The following is a 21,832-nucleotide window of genomic DNA, read 5'->3' on the forward strand; positions in this document are numbered from 1 at the left end:
ATGCCATGTTTACCAGTTTACCATTAAGCAAGTCATGTCTGGGGGTGTTAACAGGATTATTTGTAAAATATTAGTGGAGAAAAAAAGGAAATGCTCCGTCTGTATAGTACACAGATGTCACTTGTGATGAGCATTTCATTCAGAGTGTTTGAGTTATTCCTTCCATCTTACAAACAGGTGGTTAGAAAACAGAAGAGCTAAAGATTCTACTTCAAATGGACTTCAACTGCCTTTCAAAAAATATTTAGAGCAGCTTGTGTGGAAAAACTGAAGAAGCCAATTTCCTCTTAATGACAGTATGTTTAATACAACCTTTATTAATAACTACATTTCATCCAAATGACTTAAAACACATAAAAACTATGGGTCTTGTGTACAAAAGCAACCTTTTTTTTTCTTCTTCTTAGTCCACTAAAAGCATTAAGAGCAAGTTCTAATACACACTTTCATACATGAGGCCATATTAGTTTGATGCACTGTATTTTACAGCTGCAGTCCAAACATGCTATGTATTACTCTTTTCTTAACTGCAGAAGACTTCAATGGGAAGTTGCTAAAACCATGTGCAAGGGCAGCCTATAGATTTCTCCCACTCCTTCAAGCTCTTTAGGAAAGTCGACAGCAAGCTTGTATTCAAGTGTTCAATTCCTAAGCAGCCTTGGTGAGAAGTCACGCTAATATTGTACCAAATGATCCTTTAATGCATGCTCAGTTTATGCAGGCATCGTCTCCAAGAACATAAAAAGAAAATAAGTCATATACTGTATATGCATTCATTCATATTTACAGGGGTTGTGTGGGGAAACCCCAGGAAACATTCGGGAGGACCCTAAGTTTCCACTTTTCCATATGTTCCTTCAGGAGGCCTGTAATGCTTTGGGAAAGCCTTCAGCTGCAGACTGCTAAATGCATATTTGCGACATCCCACATTCTTCATGGTGTTTTCCCGGCGACAGCCCTCACTAGGGAGAAAACAGGCAGAAAAAGTAAAATACAACCTGGACAAAAAACAGTGAAAACATGGGCAAAAGCAGACGCTTTTAAAGCACACTATGGATGCTAAAGGATGCAGATGCAAGTTAATGGTGCAGTATGTATGTGCAGACCAGCTTTTCAAGCAGGATTGTTTTCTTGTGGAATAAAAATGCTTTACCCGTTTTATGTTCACATGTAAAGCATGATGAGACCAAGGCAAACCGGGCTTGCTTTACTGTAGCTGAGCAGTAAAAGGATACAAATGTTGACCCAAGAACAACCATTACAAAAATGAAACATACAGTCACACAGGTCAGTTGAAAAACACATAATCTGACCTAAGCTTTTGAGTGAACAAATAGGCACCATGGAATAGGTTTACAAAAAAAAGAAAAAAGGACAAGTTGAGGAGAGATGTTCAAAGACAAAGCTGTGGACTCCTTACAGTACTTAGTAAACTCTAGACAATCACATGTTATGGAAAATAACACAATCTTATTGCAATGGAACTAACCTCTAAGATGTTTCCTGTCAGTGAAGAGCTGGCTGCTTGTGGCCTGGAGGACACAGCTGCATGGCCCATGACACTGTGCTCAATGTAACAGGGGATTATGAGAAAATACAAAAATATAGCCTATCACGGTTCACCAAAAAGCACAATCTTACTGCAATGGGAACAACCTCAATGTTATTACCCAGAAGGTGGTGGAAGCAGCAAAGAAAGGATTGGTGCCTGATAATGGGCCTTAATGTGTATGATAAAAATCAGCAGGATGCTTGCAGTAGTAGCGGGCTCAAATACATTTAGCACATGTACTAATAATGATGCCCTCCCTGTAAGACGAAGGGGAAAACCAAATCGAATTGCAGGCTTGCTATGCATTTTAGCAGAAACCAGATGATTGTTGTAATATTACCTTTTAAGTAACAGTGGTTTTCCCAAATCAATTTTAAAATACTTACCTCTGATTCTGCTATAAAGGATCCTAGAATATTTCTAAAATATGGGAATATATACATTAGAAACCAGTTGCAATAGATACAGCCCATTAGCAGGTATAACAAAAATTTAGGAGTACAGGGAGCGAGTGCAGTACACATGACCAAGATGGATAGGGCCAGTAAATGGAATCTTATGTGTAATTTGAGCCAACCTGGAAAGCACATAGTAAAAAAGTTTAAAGTGTGGTTTCAATTTCTCCTACGCCTATGAGATTTTTATGTTCAGGAGACCAGTTTGCAAAATCAAAATACTACACTAACCAAACCAATCATTACTTTCCTGACAAATACAGGTCCTCTTCTTTTCTTCTATCCAAGTTCTATATCACAATTATTCGCTAAGTGGCCAATGTCCACAGAGTCCACAGCTATGGTACCCTGTCTCAGAAGAGGTAAGCCTACTGTACAATATCAAAGCCAGTAGTATTTACAAAGGAAGAACTGGCTGAGGAGGGAGAAGGTTCTTCTCCACACAATTTCAGGATTCAGCCAACTCATGTTTGTTATTCATTTATAATTACTTCTCCACTGAGTAGAATAAATAAGCAATATAATAGCTATGAGGTTCAGAGTTTTTAATTGTAAAAGTAGGGTGATGGGTTTAATTCCTATTGGGGACATTATCTGATGGAGTTTGCATGATACTTCTTGTGGTCTGGTCTCCATACACAAACCTACTGGCATTTAACAAAGTTGGTCCTTGTGTTTGTATATCTGTTTGCTCTGAGGACTGTAGACTTGGGATTAGGGACCATAGTCAATGGCTTTACATACTCTTGAAAGTGTTGCATAATATTTTATTATATTAATAACGTTTACAGTCTCATGCATAAAAAGTAGAGTTCTTGCCTGTCACAGACAGCTCTCAGATTCTCCTTTTATTAGGAAAGAATTAAAAATTAGAAATTTAAAATAATTTGAACAGGATGCTACAAACAACTGCTCATCCTTCAGATTATTTTACGTATGAAGCCTGCAGTGTTGCACAATCCCACATTAATTTCTCAATAATAAATCACCCCACCCTGACGCCTATGCATCTGTCAAGACATCATAAAAAGCTGTTCTGACCAGTCTAAGTTGTGAATGTTTATGCTGTGCAATAAAAGGTACATCTATGGTTACATTCACTAGTGAGATATTAAAAACACAAGACTACTCTGCTGTATGACAACAATAAGTGTGATACACATAGTCACTAGTGTATCACAGAAGTCAGCAAATATCATTTTAATGAAACTCTAGTAAAGCAAAGTTTATGATCTAATCTATAAAAAGCTCAATTTAGTACAGGCATCTGCTGCATACTGTATATACAAATATAAACCCACCACAGCCGTCAATCCCATAAATGTAAACTCCCGACAATATTTATTATGTTTTTGTCCTATTTATTATACATATAGTTGAACTGTGGTATATGAAATGTCTGCAAACACTGCTTACTTTGGCATTTTGAAGGAAAACTGAGGCATAATACATCACAGGCTGTAATAAGCATTCAGTTCTGTGCAGAAGGCACTTTTTTTGGACCATACCATTGCCTCATCATCCATTTCAACACCAAGAGGTTTCACAATGGATTCCTCCCGAGTCGGTCCTGAACCTCAAAAGAGCGAAGATGCCCTAAGTAGTGGTGCAATTACAAATGGTGTGTGGGCTGTACTGCAGGACTAAGTCTAGCAATTATTGAAACAAGGAAATGCAGGAGGAGGCAAGTTAGGAAGATCAGTTTGATTCTTCACGTTAAAAAAGTTACATAAAAATAAATACTTTTTAAACAGCATGCATCTGAGGGGGATTCAACCATTTTAGGGTTCAGTCCATTTAAATGTACTCTAAAGCATTTACAGAGTCATTAAAGGCCCCAAAACAATAAATAATAGTTTTCTCAGATAAGCATCTATGGCTTTGGAAAGCAGACATGAGTGCCAATGTTCCCCATGTCACATAAAATGTGTAATGGCAACAGCAGGTGCGATATAAAATTCAATAGAATACTGTATCTGTTGGTGCGTAAGCTACATAGTGATAGTTGCATTTGCATGATTTAAATACAGAGCAGCATCAATACATGAGGTATGTTGTCATGAGGAAGCTATATATACAAGAAGGTCTGCTCCATTCCACTGAGCTGTTCCATACTCCAAATGTAAGATTGTAAGGCATAGATATAGGACACAGCTCAATCATTGCTCTTGGGTGCCTCTTTCCTTGTCCCAAGGTAGGTGCACATTTCCAGGTATACACTCTGCCCAGTCTTCATTTGCAACGAAATCTGGCCACCAGGTACGCTATGCTGAGGAACAGCCACACTATAAGTAAGTTAGGGCTGAGCGCTAGCAAAGGGACAGAGTAAAGGAGGCTGGGGTCCAGCCTGAAATCTCGGATCGGAACCAAGCCACTCAAGTTCTTCTGGGTGACTATTTCTCGCGTTCCAATGCTGTGAAGAGGATAACGTTTGGGGGGGCAGCAAAAGAAAAGGACCATGGGAATTAAATTATAGGCAAAGACCAACAGTGGAGAAAATAAAGAAGCAGGAGGGAGGACGCAACATAAAGAGAACGTGTTAGAAATGGACAGTATATTCGTAAGGCACAGATAAAGGTGATGTAAGTAAATTAAGATTAGCAAATTAGCAGAGTGAAAAAGGAGAGAAAAGAGAGAACAGAAAGAGAAAAACATAAGAAAAAAGCATTGTAAACTAGTGACGAGTAAAAGAAACAGACTTCTGGCAGGTTTTCATGTTTGACCTAGTTGTGACAGCCACTAGTCCATGCTACCATGCATCAACATGCCGCCAAGCAGTGGCAATCTGAAATGCAAGCAGACCATGAACAACCTTTACAGGATTTGACCCTTTCACCTTTAAAGATGTTGTTTTATACTACCATGTTAGTTACTTATATGGAGAGTCAATGAGATAGAGGTCATTGCTGCTGTGAGCAAGTGAAAGAATTACCTATTATTTGGATGATTACAACTAATTACAAATGTCTCACTGCCACACTTTGCTTGGTTATGTTTAATACAGACAGGGGTACACATTAAATATTAAAGGAGACTTGGTATATTATGCTTAAGCTGGTTCTGTCACAAACACTTTTTCCTTAGAAATTGAGATGCTTTTATGGTGCAGAAATTGATAACCTGGTTACATATGACAAACTGAACCATTCTAAAGACAGCTGCCACTGATGGGACTATATGCACAGGGCTCTCATGTCAAATAGAGATCCTTAATTGAAAATCAAGATGAAAATATTAGACTAAAAACTTGACCTAAATACTTAACTTCACCTAAAAACCCAACTCTGAGCTCAAGAAAGAAAATACCTTTTCAGTGCCGCCCCCACAAACACTGTAATGCTATACTCCTAAGTCTAGGAACTCAAGAATAAGGACTAATACTTACCTTATTCCTCGCTCTGGCAGGCTCCTTCTATGTGCAACTGGTCCCCCAAAGCCTCCTCCTTAAAAAGGCACTCCTGGTTGCGGTCGCACCCCCGCCTCCTCCACATACCATGCAGGGCTAATAACCCTGCATGGTATGTGCAGCCCGGAGTGTCACGGAGAAGATGAGAGCGCACCAAAGGGTTTTTCTTCCCCAGTCCAGATTTGGGCTTTGTTCCCGGAGTACCATTTTAATATTTTCTGCAAACTTACATTGGTCGAGCTTGTCTCAATGCAAGTATCCATATCAGATATGCGGAGGGCCGCTGAGGATGCTGAAAATCACTGTAGTAGTCCACGCTACATATAGTGATAGCCGTTCACAAGAGACTTGCTGACACCTGAGTATCAGGCTTTCTAAATGTCAGACACTGCATGGAGCTTTCTAAGTGTATGTTTGGAAATTATTTTGATGCATCAGAAGTAGAGGTTCTGATATTACCAGATTTATGAGAAAAGATTTGGATGCACTAGAGCATTACAGCAATAAAAACACAAAGTAATACATTTCAACTCTGTTAGGGGTCTATCTTTAATTTTAAATCACACACATGGCCAAATGGACACAATAACCAACAGTTAGGGGCATATTTTTAAAGCAATGAATGTGACATTCACCAAACATTCATTGCAGGTGAACCAATCACCTTATGTTAAACCACATGGACCAGGAAGATTCAATTGCAATGAATGTTTGCTGACTGTCACATCTACTGCTTAATCCTTAGAGTAATACAGTAGAATACAGTCGCTCACACTGTATATGTGATGCACGTTACTTGATATGTAAGATTTGTACTGAGACAAGTAACTCAATACAGAGAGGAGCTCAAGTGTACTGAAGTGTACACCAAATCTTCCCTATTTGCACAATCTTTAGATACCTGATAGCATTAGAAATGTGTGTATACTAAACCTAGGAAAGGGTCAAATAAAAGAACAAAACAGAAAGGGTAAGATGAAACTGAGAATGAACATAAAAATAGACATATAATGGTAACGCCGAGGAGAACAAGCTAGAGGGCATCTCTGAATTACAAACGGGAAAGGCTGCAGACTGGTATAATATCATTTCTTGTGTAAAGTGCAGGGTTAGATGTGAATGCCTTGTTTATATGAGCACATTAAAAAGGAAATAAAATGCTACTTTTTGAAATATTTTTTATTCCACAGCTGCTTCTGCACATAGAACATTGATGCAGGTATGTCATATCAACAATGTGAGATGGCAAGGGGAGGCAAAGTTGCGACAAACATTCAAACATCATGATTGCTCTGACAAGGAGTTGGGATGTTTTAAAGCAGAAGTAGGCAAACTATGGCCCCTGAATTGTTTGGTGACCACTCCGAGCATTGTCTGCTGGTGGTCAGTTCCACACCATCTGGAAACAATAGGATGCCTACCTATGCTCTAATGTATACCTGCAAGAGAACCAAAATAATCTGCAGATGTGCTCCCAATCATAGTAAAGGCTGCAATCTTTAGAACACTTTTAAAGGACATAGAGTCTTGCTTTTAGTATTTTCATCTGTGCAGGCAGATGGTGTTCATAATTACATTTTGCAACTCTTCTAAGGATCAGAATGCCTAAAGTATTAACGTAATCTGAAAATATTCAGACCAAAATGGCATTATAGCATAATTCTATATGAGAATACAAATGTTTTGCAGAAAAACACTCTTGCCCTATAGAAATGCTCATAACAACCTAGCACAGAATTTGTATCTTCTTGAAGAAGTAATTTTATCTCTAATTTAGTTTTTGGGAAGCTCACATCTGTAGCTCATCCAGTTCTTGTATTGAAGCATTACGGAACAACAAGCTGTCCTTACCTTCTCATACACTCCAAAGCTTGTGTAAAGACCTGCGGGGCCATCCCATGTTCATGTTGCAGAATTAGGCATTGCTCCAGTGTCACCGACATAGCAGTACGATCCTTGGCACTTTTACAGCTTGTAAACCGGACTCCATTGAGTCGCCGGCATATCTGGTTAAGGAAAATGGACATAGAGTTTAAAAGACATAATTAGAAACAGTACACTAGTATAATGAGCAAAAAAAAGCATGTCTTCTCATTTTTATCACACCTTTTAAACCCATGGTGTTCAACTCAACCAAGCATGGCCTTCTGCTGATTGTTGCACAGCCATGGGACCCCAGTAATCGGTATTGGGAGGATTAAAGGGACTGTAATGGCAGATATCATGTAACATATTCCCAGTCTCCTGTAGCATATCTACAGTCTCCAACCACATCTGCAGCATGGTCTCTGACCATTTCCTCAAATATGCCTGCAGGCTCTGACAGTCTGCTGTAGGATTTCACATACTGAATATTATGTGTGGACCTTTGATGAGGTCAGGGGTTGCCGTTTAGCCCCCCCCCCTATAAATTGTAAGATTGCTACCAGAGGATTAATCTAAAATACTGCTTCTGTGAACCTTATGTGTTCTAGGCACTAGAAGAGAAATCTGAAAGCTCTTTGTTTGGTTGCAAGTGTTACATTTCTAGTACAGGCAAGGGCAGGACTGCTACAAGCGGTGAAAAAAAGTCAAACCCTCTGGTAAAAGACTGAAGAAAAATATATTTCAAAAACACTAGCAATAGCTCGTATGAACCAGGTCACTGCTACAAATATTTTTTTATGTTTTACACAAGTTTCTTGAAAATACATTGGCTGGCTTGTGGAAACAAAAGGGTAGCAGCATGGTAAGGCTGAAAACTAGTGACCCTGATGACCCTTACTGTATAGGTTCTGACGCCTCAAATGATAAAACACAAGTTACACACATAAAAGGGGAATGGGACCTCTGTTGGTCAGGATATGTCACAATTTTTTATTCAGGGCCACAAATGACAGTGTTGTTTAGTAAAGTGCCATAATAATTACAATGAAAGTAAGAATGGGTATGGAAAGTGTGATTAACCCATGACTCTTAACCCATGAGCTTTCTGAGCATTCATGGTCACAGAGCAGTCTTCCAGAGTTTACTAGTCACTTACTTCTGAGAATATTGTGCCTTAGCTAACGTGCAAGCTAAATTCCCAGCAGACATACAACTTGTAGGCCCAAGTAGGGTATAGGTTTTTAATCTCAACGTGTTGAAAAGTTGCATTCAGAGCAGTCACAGAGGATAAAACTCAAAACAGAGCAAAAAGTTATTGTCTAAATGGTATATTTTTTGTCAATATAAGCGTTGATTTACTAAAAGGAATACTCCGTCACAGCATGGTCACTTTACAAAGGGATGCAATAGCATGGTCAAATGCATATACAAATGCAATAGCATGGTCACTTTACAAAGGGATTTTTCACCTAGCTTTGTGAATATGGTGAAAATAACTTTGCAAAGAATCTTGTTTGCACATGATTGGATAAAAAGAAGTCAGCACAGCTTTCCCATATTCACTAAACTAAGTGAAACTCCACTTGCAAAGTGAACATGCTCTACTCCTTTGTTAAATAAACGAAACTAAAGATCATCCACAGTACGTCTGCTATAAATAATGCTGTACAATACCTCAGCAGCTTGCCAAAGGATGTCAACATTTTTGTTTTTCCGTGCATGGACATTTTGTCCTAGGAACCTGAGCAATTCAGGAACACATGTTTGACTCCGAGACCGAGGGAGACCTAAAAAGAATAAATGGGAAGAAGACGCTGATTTAAAACATGACCACATTTGTCAATCACTAGATACTAAACTTCTACAATATATGTATTTTTAATAATATAGTACAAACAACAATGACCTGCATTGACCATCAGTAACCCAATTATATCAGTTTAGAATGCTCCAAACAATAAAAAAAACCTTGATTCGTTCCAATGGGTAACTTCACTTTGCATGCAGCTGTTTAAAGCTAACTGATATCTCACGCTTAAGGGATGAAGTAAATTAGTAGAATGTTTACACAGTTGAAAAGTAAAACTTACAGTCCTCTGGCAAGACTTCTTTGAACTGCTCATAATACGAATTAAGTCGCACCAAGCTCTCAATGTTTATAATTTCTTGCAAGGATGTATCTCCAAACCTGTAACCATCGTAGAAAATATAAGGTCAGATGAGAGAAATGCAAGTGCTCCACCAAGTTGGCCAAACTGATAACAAATTAAGGCTTTAGAAGCAACTTTTATTAAAGTGTACAAGAAAAATGGTTAATCCTCATACATAGGAGCACCGGTTGCAGAGACTAGCAAACATTTCCCATTTATTCTGACCACTTTTGTCATTACCACTTTCTTTCTAGTTTAGACCTTCCAGGAGGTGTCAATGATTAGAGCTAGGGTTGCAGGTTCAAGTAAAATAGCAAAGCAACAATAGTCAGGTGGATTTGTGGGTACAATGCCAATTGCAGCCCACTTTCTTTTTAATGCAGCAAAGCAGTACATTAATTCTTTACTACATGTGTGTGTGTTTGGGCGTTTTAAAACGTACAGTTTAAAATAGAGGTGCACCGAAATGGAAATTTTAAAACCGAAACGAAACCGAAATAAAAAAAATGGTCAGGCCGAAACCGATACCGAAATTGTTCTTTATTTTAATTTCTTTTCAAATATTTTATTTTTATTTATTTTTTTTATACACTTAATTTTTTTATATTTATTTATTCCTTTTTTATTTTTTACTTTACTTTTAAAAGGGCTTCGTGGAAATATTAGGGGTCTAAAACAGACCCCTGATATTTCCCTTTTAAAATAGAAAAAGAGATTGAGGACACAAAGTCCTAAATCTCTTTTTCTGTATCCCCTGTTATCGATGAACAGGAATCCTCTATACTGAGTGTTCCTGTTCATTGATAACATGAGGACAGAGTATGTTTACTATAACCACAACTATGAATGAACAGGAGGTGATGTAGATCACTCCCATTCATTCATAATTGAGGATATAGTAAACATACCATGTCCTCAATTATCTACAAACACTCAGCAATTTGCTCTCTGACACGCTGTCACAGGAGGCTGAGCGAGCGGTGCAGGGAAGAGAGCTCAGCCTCCTGCGATGACGGCCACTCACAGCGCTCTCCTTCCGCAGCGCTCGGCCGGCCGGCTATCACAGTTTCTCTCCTCCCCGCTGGGGCACATCACAGTATCCAGCGGGGAGGAAAGAAAGCAGGGATGCGCCGATGTATCGGCAGGAAAATGGCACTTTCGGCATTATGCCAAAAGTGCCATTTTCGGCCGATATGTTTCGGCACCCAATATATCGGTGCATCCCTAGTTTAAAAAAGTTGTTTTGGCTTTGGTCATTAATGAATGCTCAATGTCTCTTACAGCAGAAGTTAAACTTTAAAAAAAAAATTCTAGAAAGTTTTTGGGGGAGAATAGACACTAAGTCTCTGTCTGCCAAAGAACAGCTACTTTTAGTAGTTTTGTATCTCTTGTACTCAGTATGGCGCACGTGCCATACAATTTACTAACCTGGGTCCTGCCCAGTATCTGCAGTATGCTGGGAATGGAGCCAGGTGCCAAGGACGATGTAACTCCTGTGCAAATGCGCAGGAGTTACGTCATCACAGACAGCACATTTATTAACAGAATGACTAGCAACAGAGGATATTGTGGCAGCAGCGGACAGAGATGCAACTGACAAAGCAGATCAGTCAGGGCTGGAGGAGTGCACACTTGTCAAGTAAGTGAGCCATAATGTGCATACTTGCATATTATGACTAGAGCCCACATGCCACAGCGGACTTTACTTCCACTTTAGGAAGATTTACTTTTTCATAGCCAACCTAGCACTAAAGAACCCATCACCCTAATACTCTCAACAGCACCTTCTGACAAAGTCAGTGCTAATGCACTGCTGCAGAAAGAAGAATAAGCTTGGGAAAGCCACTTCTGTCAAAACATATGAGAATAAGCAATGACTAAAGTGATCTAGAGACAAAAAGACAATGCCCAGCTTGGCATGCAGAACACAATAGCAAAAAGACCTTTATAACAAAAGAAGTTCAAACAAATGTCCAAGTTTACTCTAGACCAGGCTTTCTTAAACTTTCTCGTGACCCCTTTTTGGGCGAGGAAATTTGTTTGAGCATAGACACACCAACCGACACGAGGGGAGAGATGGTGTCTCTCCCCTCGTGTCGGTTGGTGTCTCTCTGCTCAAGCGCCACGTCGGTCTGTGTCTCTCTCCTCTACCCCTTGTTGAGTGCGTTTGTCATTTGTTTTGCTCTCTCCTCTACCCCCCCGCCCCCTAGCGTCCATGGTCAGACGGTCGGTGTCTGTCATTACCAACTATTACTACTACTACTAACCCCCTCTCCCTCCTTTCCTTTACCACCAGCAGCTGTGCTACACTTCTGCTGGGTTAAAGAAAGCTCCGTCAATGGGAAAAAAAAAAAAAAAAAAACACTTCCTGCGCGCACGTGCTCAGGAAGGTGCCAAGTGCACAGGGGGTCCCTTAACAACTACACTGCACTGCACTTTAAACGTAAATAAAAAAAATCTTGCTTGGAACCCAGGCCTCCCCGGCCACCTGGGCCCCTCACATAAGTATCGGCCGTACCCCCCTGATGGCAGTCCTAGCCGGGGATTCAGATCGCGACCCCCCGTTTACTTGCGGGTCCCCACATGGGGTCGCGACCCACACTTTAAGAAGCACTGCTCTAGACAATGTGTTTGTGCATATGGAGGAGGAAGCATAGAGGCTTTCTGGCTGTCTTGGGAGAATTAAATCAGGCCAATCAACCTATCTCCAGCAGGGCTCCATCAATTATACAAACATTCTCTGATCCGACTATAAATGGGATTTGGTAAACAGTCTCTAGTGTATTTAGGCAATGTGGCAGTGGTACAGTCAGGTATCTATCACAGTTTTATTCAGTAATAAAAATTTGTTTTAATTTAGAACTTATAAACCCATTCCTGTTAACACCCACTGCCTTATTGAGCATACAACACCCACTGCCTTATTGAGCATACAACACCCACTGCCTTATTGAGCATACAACAGTGAAACCGGATGAAAATATAAAGCTGAAATGAAAGGGGACAAACTTTGATAGAAAGAACATTTCCTGCTGTTTTAGAGGATTGTTATCCTGCTTTATCAAAGTGTACACTAAGGACCAAAGTAAACTCTGAGCAGCAAGGCTCTTTCATCCTTGTTTATTATAATCAAGTCTTTCCTAAAAGTAAGATATCTGCTGTAAATACATTGCTTTTGGTATACTATATGGCCTTACTTTTCTGCCAGTGTCTGCTGTTCATTAATCCCCACATTAAACAGGACTGGCTGAACCCTGAGCAGCATCCCACTCTGAATTTCACGAGGAAGAACATCAAACAAAGCGCCCGGTAGAGGAATCCGCACATTAAATCCATCCCTATAGAAACATAAATGAGATAAAAAAACGGATTTTAATATTGTCTTGGGTTACTACAAAAGCATCTTTTGGAAACAATGGAACAGTCACTTTGAATACTCAGCCATGCCCATGAGAAAATACACCCAAAGTAGTCACCAGCTGCATCAGATAAATACTTTAAGCAGCTACTTCCATACACAGTTGTTATACAAATATGTGGAAGGAAAGCATATTACAGCTACTGCTGAATCGATTTTTATACCGTACACTTATCTTTTTAAAACAATTTTTTTTCCAGGTAAACACGTGCTGAAGTGAAGAGGAATATTTCATGTAATTTTGTTCATAATCAGCCACATTTAGTAATGCATCACATTTTAAAGTAGAGCGGTGGGCAAAATAAAATGTGGGACTACCGCTCCGGCGGTCTAAGGATACATGAGATCTATCTATCTATCTATATACATACATATCTTTGTTACTTTAGACCCAAGACAAAAACGAGCACTTAACCCTTGCAGTGTGGGGGAAGCCCCACTGCAAGGGTTACGTTTTATTCTGCCCAGCGTTCTTCTTTAAGGTAGTCAAAGCCAAAATGAATCTTCAGTTTAAATCAGCTAAATACCTTTTGAGGTGCATCAAAACAAAAGTTGTTCAATGTCTTACAGTTTGTTTTCTTTCTGAAGCACAGCCTAAGTAGAAAAGCCTATCGCCTGCCACAAACTGTAGAGTAGGACCCTTGCTCTTTGTGGAGAAGCAGTATTCTCTATGCAGAGGTACAACACACCACACTCCCCCCTACCGAGTCAGACCTATAGCTGCGCAATCAGCAAACCGCATATCCTCCAATGACTGGAGAGCTTGAGCTCTGACTCAGCAGCAGGTGTATCAGACCTCTGCAGAGAGACCATTGCTTCTACAAAGAGAGTAAGGGTCTTTCTCTACAGCATGCTGGCAAGGAACAGCTGTTCTATTAGGGCTGTTTTTTTTTTTTTGTTCTTAAAAGACAAAACAACTGAGACTTTGTACACTTTTCTTTTAATGCTAATGTACAGTAAGGGTCAATGTTTATAAAGCAGAACTTTGGGTAGTGCGCTGAAATAACTAAACATGCCGCCCAGCTGATGAAAATTATAATGCTTGTCTTTCCAGTGGATGACAGAACAGAGATAGTTACTTAACCCGCGGTCCTGCGACAGCTGACGTTCCAATCCTCTTCTCTCCAGCACTGGAAAGTTGGTGCCCACTGGTACAATGCAGAAGCAGCGGTGGCCACAGCTCCTGCATTGTACCTGATCATGTCAGTAAAAGGGGGAATGAAATAAGAGGCTGGTTTAAGGTCATTTATATGCTGTTAAATCATCCCCTGGAAAGAAAGATAGGCTTTAAAAGACAACTTACACTTTGTGAACTGCCTAAATACAGACACAGCAATGGTTTAGTGCTGTGTGTGCATACTGCAGTTAGGGTGATATAGCAAGGTTTATCCCGCTGCACCTTCGCTATTTGCAGCACAAGCAGTCTGTGGGCAAAAAAGTCTCCTCGTCGCTAGGCCTTGGCACCCATTATATGACAATCTTTACAGGTTGCCGAGACTCTGCCATTGCATTGTTAAATAATAAGGGAGATGCAATTACATGTATACAGACAGGAGTTCATTTATAGAAGGCCTAAATAGATGCCTTTCAAAACAGACCAACGAGTAGATGTTTTTATTCATTGAACCAACAGAGAACATACATAAATGGGGAACTGTAAATCTGCTCACCGGTTTCCTGTTATGACCGGCAGCATATCACTTGATGCATTCGATATGGCCTGAGTGACTTTGAATGTTACATTCCTCAAGTCCATTATACCCAAACTCATATCTTCCAACATGGCCAACTCTTCTCCTAACAGGCAGATAAATGTTGAATTAGAATGTTGATAATGAATGCATTAAAGAAAAAGACAGAATGGCAATACAACTGTGTGCAAACATTCAAATGACATGTTTAACTAGGTTTCTTTCCTATACTTTACCTAGGTTTGTGTCTATACTTACCTTTAAGTGTATTTGTTAAAGTTTATTATTAACAGAAATATATTACAGCAAGGATGCTTCTTAAAAGCCCAATTGAACTCTCAGTTTAAATCCACTACGAACATTGGAGGTGCATCAGACCAAAAGTTATTCAATGTCTTCAGTTTGTTTTCTTTCTAAAGCAGCTAATGCCCAAGTAGAAAGACCTGTGTTCCGCCAGCATGCTGCAGAGAAGGATCCTTTGTGCTCTGTGGGAAAGCAGCGATAGCTCTGCAGAGGTCCAACACACCACCTGCCAAACCAGAGCTAAAGCTCTCCAATCAGCAGGGAGAATGAGCTTTGCCGATTGTACAGCTATAGGTCTGACTCAGTAAGGGGCGTGCTGGAGGAACTTTTATATACGATAAGACTTTAATAGAGATCTATGAACGTTTTACAATTTTATTGGCTCATAAGACTTTTTAATGTATAGGATTATGTGACTGTTGACTTGATATGTAGTAGTATGTGGTGTTAAAATAGGAGGTTTGAGTGCAGCACACAGTCATATAGACTTGTGTGATTTAGTGGCAGTTACTAAATGTAGTACTCGCAGCTGGGATAGACATTGGCGCAAAGCTTTTTTTTTGTTTTGTTTCTTTATAGTAAGAAATCTCAACTGGAAAAAGAAAAAGAAGTTTCTGAAAACAAATTGGGATGGGGGGGAGGGGCTGGGGTCAATCTTTATCTGGAAATTCACCCTCTCAGTCAAGAATCTGATCTATTTTTTGTAGTTGTGTAAACTTTTATGGAGTTCCTCTTCCAAAGAAAAGCCACAAAACTTTTAAGGATTCTTGGACCGTCAAAAGCGTCTCTCCCTCTCCATCCCCTAATAGTTAAGTTACTTGTTAAATGGATTATGAGGTTGTATTTGTCTCTTCTTCTTGACCTCGACATTAGATGTCCAGAACTGGATAGGAAATTTCATGCTGTATACTTAACAGGCAAGGCCTATGTGTATTACCTGTGCCCTTTATTTACAATAACTCTGTTCGCTGGCTTGCTCACAATTCAGCCTATGTACTGTTGTTCCTGTACAACCTCGTCTTTGTCATAAATAAATAATTTATGTGGCTATCTATAGTCACTATCTGCAGGCTGCTCAGCTCCTCGACACTTAAGCCAGCTATACACTGTACAAATATTACACAGTGGGTGGCCTGGTCACAACCTTTCCCATTCAGCATCCTTCGATCAGAAGATCGAAGAAGCTGGAAAATGTTTGGCCGAAACAGTTACAGCAGCCAATCAGCTGTCATCACTAATCTGGTATTCTGACAGTGGCACCCACGCCGCAGTCAGAATTCAAAAGCACACAGCAGGAACCTGTTATATATTTTTTTTTGTTCAGCCCACATGTTGAGATGAAAAAATATAACTGTGTACACCCAGCTTTAAGGAAAACTCTGAATGCTACCACAATACCCTCTGCCAATGTACCAACCCCACCTATCTCTGTCACCTCCATTTGAGGGAAAATGAAAGGACAAAAATAGATGCTATGCTTGTATAAATCCTAGAAAGAAGAGGGAGCATGTTCTGATAATGGAAAAGAGCTGGTACGCTTAAAACCTTATATATCCTAGGTCGGGAATGATCATCTCCGGATGCAGAAAGATTGCGTCCACTGGGCCAATCGTCTGTCCCTAACTGCAGGATGACATCTCAATTAGGGTTGCACAGATACCAAGTACAGTACTCAGTACGAGTACATGTGCCGATACTTTTGAGCTACAAGACTACACTAGAGAAATATTCAAAAGTTAGGAGAGCAGCCGTCATTTGTAAGGAGCACACGGAGCTCCTGGGATTTGTACATCTCTGTTTTAATGTATGATTTTGTTTTTATAAATATAAAGGGATGCACAGATACCAGTTTTGCGAGTACGAGTACTGGTACTTGCCGAGTACTTACAAGTACGAGTACTGATACATTTTCGTTTATTGTCATGTGACAGTTTTTCTAAAACAATACAGACTAATGATTTCAGGACAGTGGTGGAGTGCCAGAGCCAGGCCCCAGCTGCAACCCCTGAAACCCTGGTAGTTCATGAAAATGCCAAGTATCTGCACTGGTACTCGAAAAAGTATCTGTGCATCCCTAATCTCAATAGCTTTAAACAACTGCGGCCACTGTCAGCCTATCATTGCTCTTGTGCATGTTCCCCGGCCACAGCTAGTGACACATACACACCTGTGATTCTAGCCACAAGAATCCGCTGACTCTTACTGCTGGAATTCACAGTGTAGCTCTAATCGCACGTGTGAATCGGGCCTAAAGCAGAACATATGTAAGTGCACCAGAAAATAAAATTACTTTACTGTCTAGTAAGAATTGCTCTTATTTGTGCAAACAACTCACCATAGGTGCTGAGGAGGCTTTCAAACTGAGCAAGCAGGCCAATTGTGTACAGCTGTCGTAGAAAACCATTATCATGAAGGCAGTTTCTCAGTTTGATGATAAAGCCACAGATCAGAGCTGTTAACTGAAACACAGAAAACACATTTCCTAGAATTTTTATTGCTTCAGTGAAAATGCAATATTGCATTACATACTACAGACACACACAGTACCTCAGGTGTATTTACATATTTAATAACAATATAAGATGTGGGAACAGTAGAGAAAAAATGTAAAAGATTGTTGACCAACAGGACAGGTGTATGCCACCTAGGTATTAATGGAATTGTTAATGAATTATGCATCTTCTGAGATCAGTATAATTAAAAGAGTTTGCATTGCTGACTTCATTAGTATTCTAAAGCCAACTGTCATAGCTTATTAGTTAAAATCCCCTCTTCTCTTCAAGTATGTGTGATGGGAGTCAGTAATAGTCAGTGTTGTCCCCTTGAGCTTGGGTCACTTTGATATGCTAAAATGGCCAACTGGCTGTGCAATCACAGGTGGTGTTTTGAGAGTGTCAGGGCCGGTGTTGACGAAGGAAGAGAACATTGAATAAGACTGTCCTCAGAGACAGAATGGAGCCGAACATTAATTTATGGCCACTAATTATTATTTTAAAGAGACCTCAGCTGCCATCCAATCACTGTCATGAAAAATATAGGATTGTGTTCTTTGGCCCAATCATGGATTCCTCATGTGAGTGAATGGGAGCAACTAGGATAAAGATGGATAGGTTAGGGCCATCAGTAAGACTTCCCTGGAACAGGGGACAACTAAAGCTATGCTTCGAGAGAGAGAAACTGCAAAGCCATTTTCTTGAGAACGCTTAATCACCAGGAAGTCCTGTTCAATAAGGAATTTGTAGACCAGCAACAACAAAAGTCAAGTGACTTAGTGTATTCAGTTACAGAAAACCATTGTATGTCTGTATTTTGTATTGCTTTACCAGTAACTAAGTAGTTTGTGTACATAGCATTGTTGTACAGTAAAAGTATGTTATTACTACTACTACTGAGTCAGTTTCCTTGGCTTTACTACAAGAATCAGATAAACAAATAGGTGTAAGAGTTTGCAAAGCAAACACTGGGGTCTCGTCCGAGATGAGCAAAACAATGGGGTCCCATTCAGGATAAAACATTTGGGGGTTAGTGGCCAGGATACGCAAAACACCTGTCTAGTAGTTTTCCTGTTAAGGTTGGTCACTGGTGGATCCATGAAGGGTATAGACCTTTCAAAGATAAACAGTACCAACACAGTCTAAGAGGGGGCCCAGGACCTTTCAGGGTGTTTCCTGCACCCATAGAGGAATACTTTCAATAGTGGGTGTAATTGAAAGGTCTTTGCAGCTCTTAGAGGTCTGAAAGACCTAAGGCTAGAGACAGCAGGCATATTCTCCAAATGTAAAGTAGCATGCACTGCATGAATAAGGTCTGAAATGAGCCTCTGTAATTCTGAGGTGATAGCATGAGACTGTGGTGTCTCTTCAGAGATAGACTGTTGGAACTCTAAGTCAGAGAGGATCGACAGGTGGCCTAGTGTGTTCTATGGCTTCAGGAGGGGGAGAGATAGACTCTGTAAAGAGAGTGAGACTCTGATGGTGCTGGGGCCAGTATCCATGAGGAATTGGGTGAGTGAATTTAGCTACAAAGCTTTGAGCAGTTGCAATAGAGACCCCTGACAACAGGGTAGGGCATTTGGCCAGCGTCACCAGATGTCAGATTACATGTCCTGGTTTCCTCAGCAGGAAGTATCTCAGCAGTGATGTAACTAGGCCCAATGTCCCAGACAAGGCCTCAGGCACTGACAAACTAAGGCGGCTGGTGCTGATGGGGGTAGGACGGCCGGAGGTGACCATGTCACTGTAGATGGGCAGTAGGAACAGACTGGAGTTCCATGTGGTGCTTTGCAAAGCAGAAGCATTAGAGGCATGGTGCTTCCTCTATGCTACAGTAAGTGGTGCGAAAGAGAGAGCAAAACATGTGTGACACTCACTCGCAGTAGTGGGAATATTGAAAGGTGCCAAGTGGTCCAAATACTGAGGTATCTATGGGTGCAGCAGCCTGAATAGCTTTACTCAACAGAGTCAACAGAGTGAGCAAATGCCAAAGTGTCCTCTGGACCTGGATAGCACTCCACAGCTACCTTTTACCAGTACACAAAAATTTGGAAAGCACCACAATGCAAAAAACAGTTTACATTACAGGCTAGATCCACATGTCCAGGCCAGTGGGGTCTGGGTAAGGCCCTCCAAAGTCAGACTGAAGAAAGGTCAATCCAGATAGCTGCTATACAGAGAACAGCTCAAGTAGCACAATAGTGAAGAATCTTGACTGAAGTCAATTGAAGAAGAATCCACAAACAAAATCAAGGTAGAGGTGGAAAAAAAAAAAAGACATCCATTCTCCTAAGTCCCTAATAAAACTAAGGTATGCTGGATAAAATGATCCTGGGACTGGCCTACAATATTTGGTTTGCCAGTGTCAAATCCTCTTGAAGGCTGCAGGATAACTTGACAGTATCTGAATTCCTGTGTCGCTCAATGGATGAGAAAGAAAGATCTTTTGTTTAAGTTCTTCAGGAAAACATGTTTAGGAGATGGAAAGCAAACCAAGCTGTGGTATTTTTGAGTGTGCGATATAATTTTATAACTCCCATCTGTATAGCTGAGCTGCTGTGCTACTAAATATTTAAGATAAATGTACTGCCTGGGAAAACGGGGAACCCTCAGCTTCAGACTGCTATTCATCTGAAGGCAACACATTTAGATCTACTCCATTATTAACCAAAAGTTATTCTATGCCTGAAACTGAATGTCTTGTCTATAAGCTGTATTTGGGAAAATATTATGAAAGCTTGAAAAACTTGTGACATACTGTTTGACAGAAGACAACATCTCGGCGGTACTGGAGACTTAAGCACAGGGCAATGGTGGGAGCACTGTCCTGCATTAGAAGGAACACCATGGCTTTCTTTGCTTTATCACTCATCATAGCTACACAGTCTGTCAGTGTGCTCAGTAAGGGGTAAAGGGCCTCACTCCATTCTCCTGGGGGAAAGAAAACATTAAAAATTTAATATATACATTGTCCAAACTCCAACTTACCTGTGCCAAAAGGGTCTAACACTAGAAAGGTCTTGTGGACCAACACTGCACACAAAGTGATGATTTTAGAATCGGGAATGCCAATCAATAAACATTGGTAAACTAATTTTAGAGTAACAGTTTCAGATAAAAAGGTTAACTATTAAAATGTTTAGGGAACAAAAAGCAGATGGATTTTTGATATTGGTACGGACTAATGTAACACAGATCTATAATCGGCAAAAATGTATGGCAATAGCTACATGGCTTTATCAATAGTGGCTTCTTGGCTGTTTGGACCTTACACAAATATACCTTTAAGTTACCCAAAACATATTCTATTAGATCAATTTACTACTTACAAATGTCTGAGAAACGCATTGGTATGAAAAAATTGCAGCTGACACAGGGGGTCAATAAAACTAGTGGAAGTGAATATACATGAAAGAACATAACATAGCATAAGGGCAACTACTCATCCTGGGGATAAGGAGACTAAATAGGGAAGGAAAAACTATTTTCAGATGTGTGAGAATAAATGCCTGTAGTCCTAATTAGTGCAAACCAGTAGCACGGGGCCCCAATTTAAAAATGATTGAGCACTAACTTTACTAGAGTATAGGTAAAAAAACATTGACCCTTAACATTTCAAAGCCTTCTGTTATGAAGAACCCTGAATGGATGAATTTAAAAACATTATTTAATTACACTATTAAAAGATTATTTTACGCAATAAGGTACTTTAAATATTAATACTACTAAAAAGTCAACTAAAGCAGCGGAACCTGCCATAGCAAACTAAAGGCTAGGAAAAAACAGAATTTCCAAATGAATAAAAAAAGCAATGAATGAAAAAGTAGCACATACCTGGACCGACCTCTTCTGTAGTCAAGCTGCTATCTGCACAGAAATGGAGGTGCAACATGCATGGTTAAGGGGCAGCAAACAAAAAGTCCCAAGAAAAACATAAAAAAATAACCTGCAAGCAAAGGTCTAAGCATCATAAATCATTAGTACTAAGCTTGCAGCTGTAAGTAGCAGAAAAGCAGGTTTGCAAACACCTAGATCTGGCTACATGCAAGCTGATCATTTTGATATGCAGTTTTCTCTAAAGTAACCTCTGCTTATGCTTTTTTCGCCATATGATCAGTTTATCTCTGCATCTGAGAAAATATGCATCTTTTTGCACTCCCCACTTAAAAAACACAGATATCCTTTAAAGCCCAACTCCATGCAATTTTAAAAGTTGTTTTTTTTATTTTTATTTTTAATTTGCCCCAGCAGTAGATAACATTTATAAAAAAGGAAGTTCTCGCTGTAATTCTCACCTCCACTTTGGTACAGCTTCCCCTGCAGCAATGCCTTTTTGTCACTAGATGTCCTCAGTCCTGTTGACTGAAAACATGCTGCGAGTGCAGATCACCATTGAGCCATGCACTCACAGTGTACTAATTCTGAAAGTGGCACAGACATAATGATGTCAGCGCCACTCTCTGCATCACTGAGGACAGCCCAATGCCATAGAAGTGATC

The 21,832-nt window shown here is 40.0% G+C and overlaps 1 protein-coding gene across 2 annotated transcripts in view; it reads right to left on the reverse strand.

Annotated features, from left to right (window-relative positions):
- Window positions 1–286: 286 nt before the first annotated feature.
- The window catches only part of INPP4A (inositol polyphosphate-4-phosphatase type I A), a 103,186-nt gene continuing 81,640 nt past the window's right edge, over window positions 287–21,832 (reverse strand). The window contains exons 17-25 of one of the 2 annotated variants that reach the window (XM_018563388.1): window positions 21,168–21,200; window positions 20,092–20,264; window positions 17,177–17,300; window positions 14,518–14,644; window positions 12,627–12,767; window positions 9,370–9,467; window positions 8,954–9,066; window positions 7,265–7,419; window positions 287–962 (exon numbers count right to left, since the gene is read on the reverse strand). In XM_018563388.1, coding sequence (XP_018418890.1) covers window positions 830–962; window positions 7,265–7,419; window positions 8,954–9,066; window positions 9,370–9,467; window positions 12,627–12,767; window positions 14,518–14,644; window positions 17,177–17,300; window positions 20,092–20,264; window positions 21,168–21,200 — 1,097 coding nt within the window. In that variant the 3' untranslated portion in view covers window positions 287–829. Of the gene's footprint in view, window positions 963–3,571; window positions 4,421–7,264; window positions 7,420–8,953; window positions 9,067–9,369; window positions 9,468–12,626; window positions 12,768–14,517; window positions 14,645–17,176; window positions 17,301–20,091; window positions 20,265–21,167; window positions 21,201–21,832 lie in introns of those variants that run through there. The other variant, XM_018563380.1, reaches the window with a different exon arrangement.

This window comes from Nanorana parkeri, unplaced genomic scaffold (assembly GCF_000935625.1).
Source record: "Nanorana parkeri isolate BGI_ZX_2015 unplaced genomic scaffold, ASM93562v1 scaffold21, whole genome shotgun sequence".
NCBI lineage: Eukaryota > Metazoa > Chordata > Amphibia > Anura > Dicroglossidae > Nanorana > Nanorana parkeri.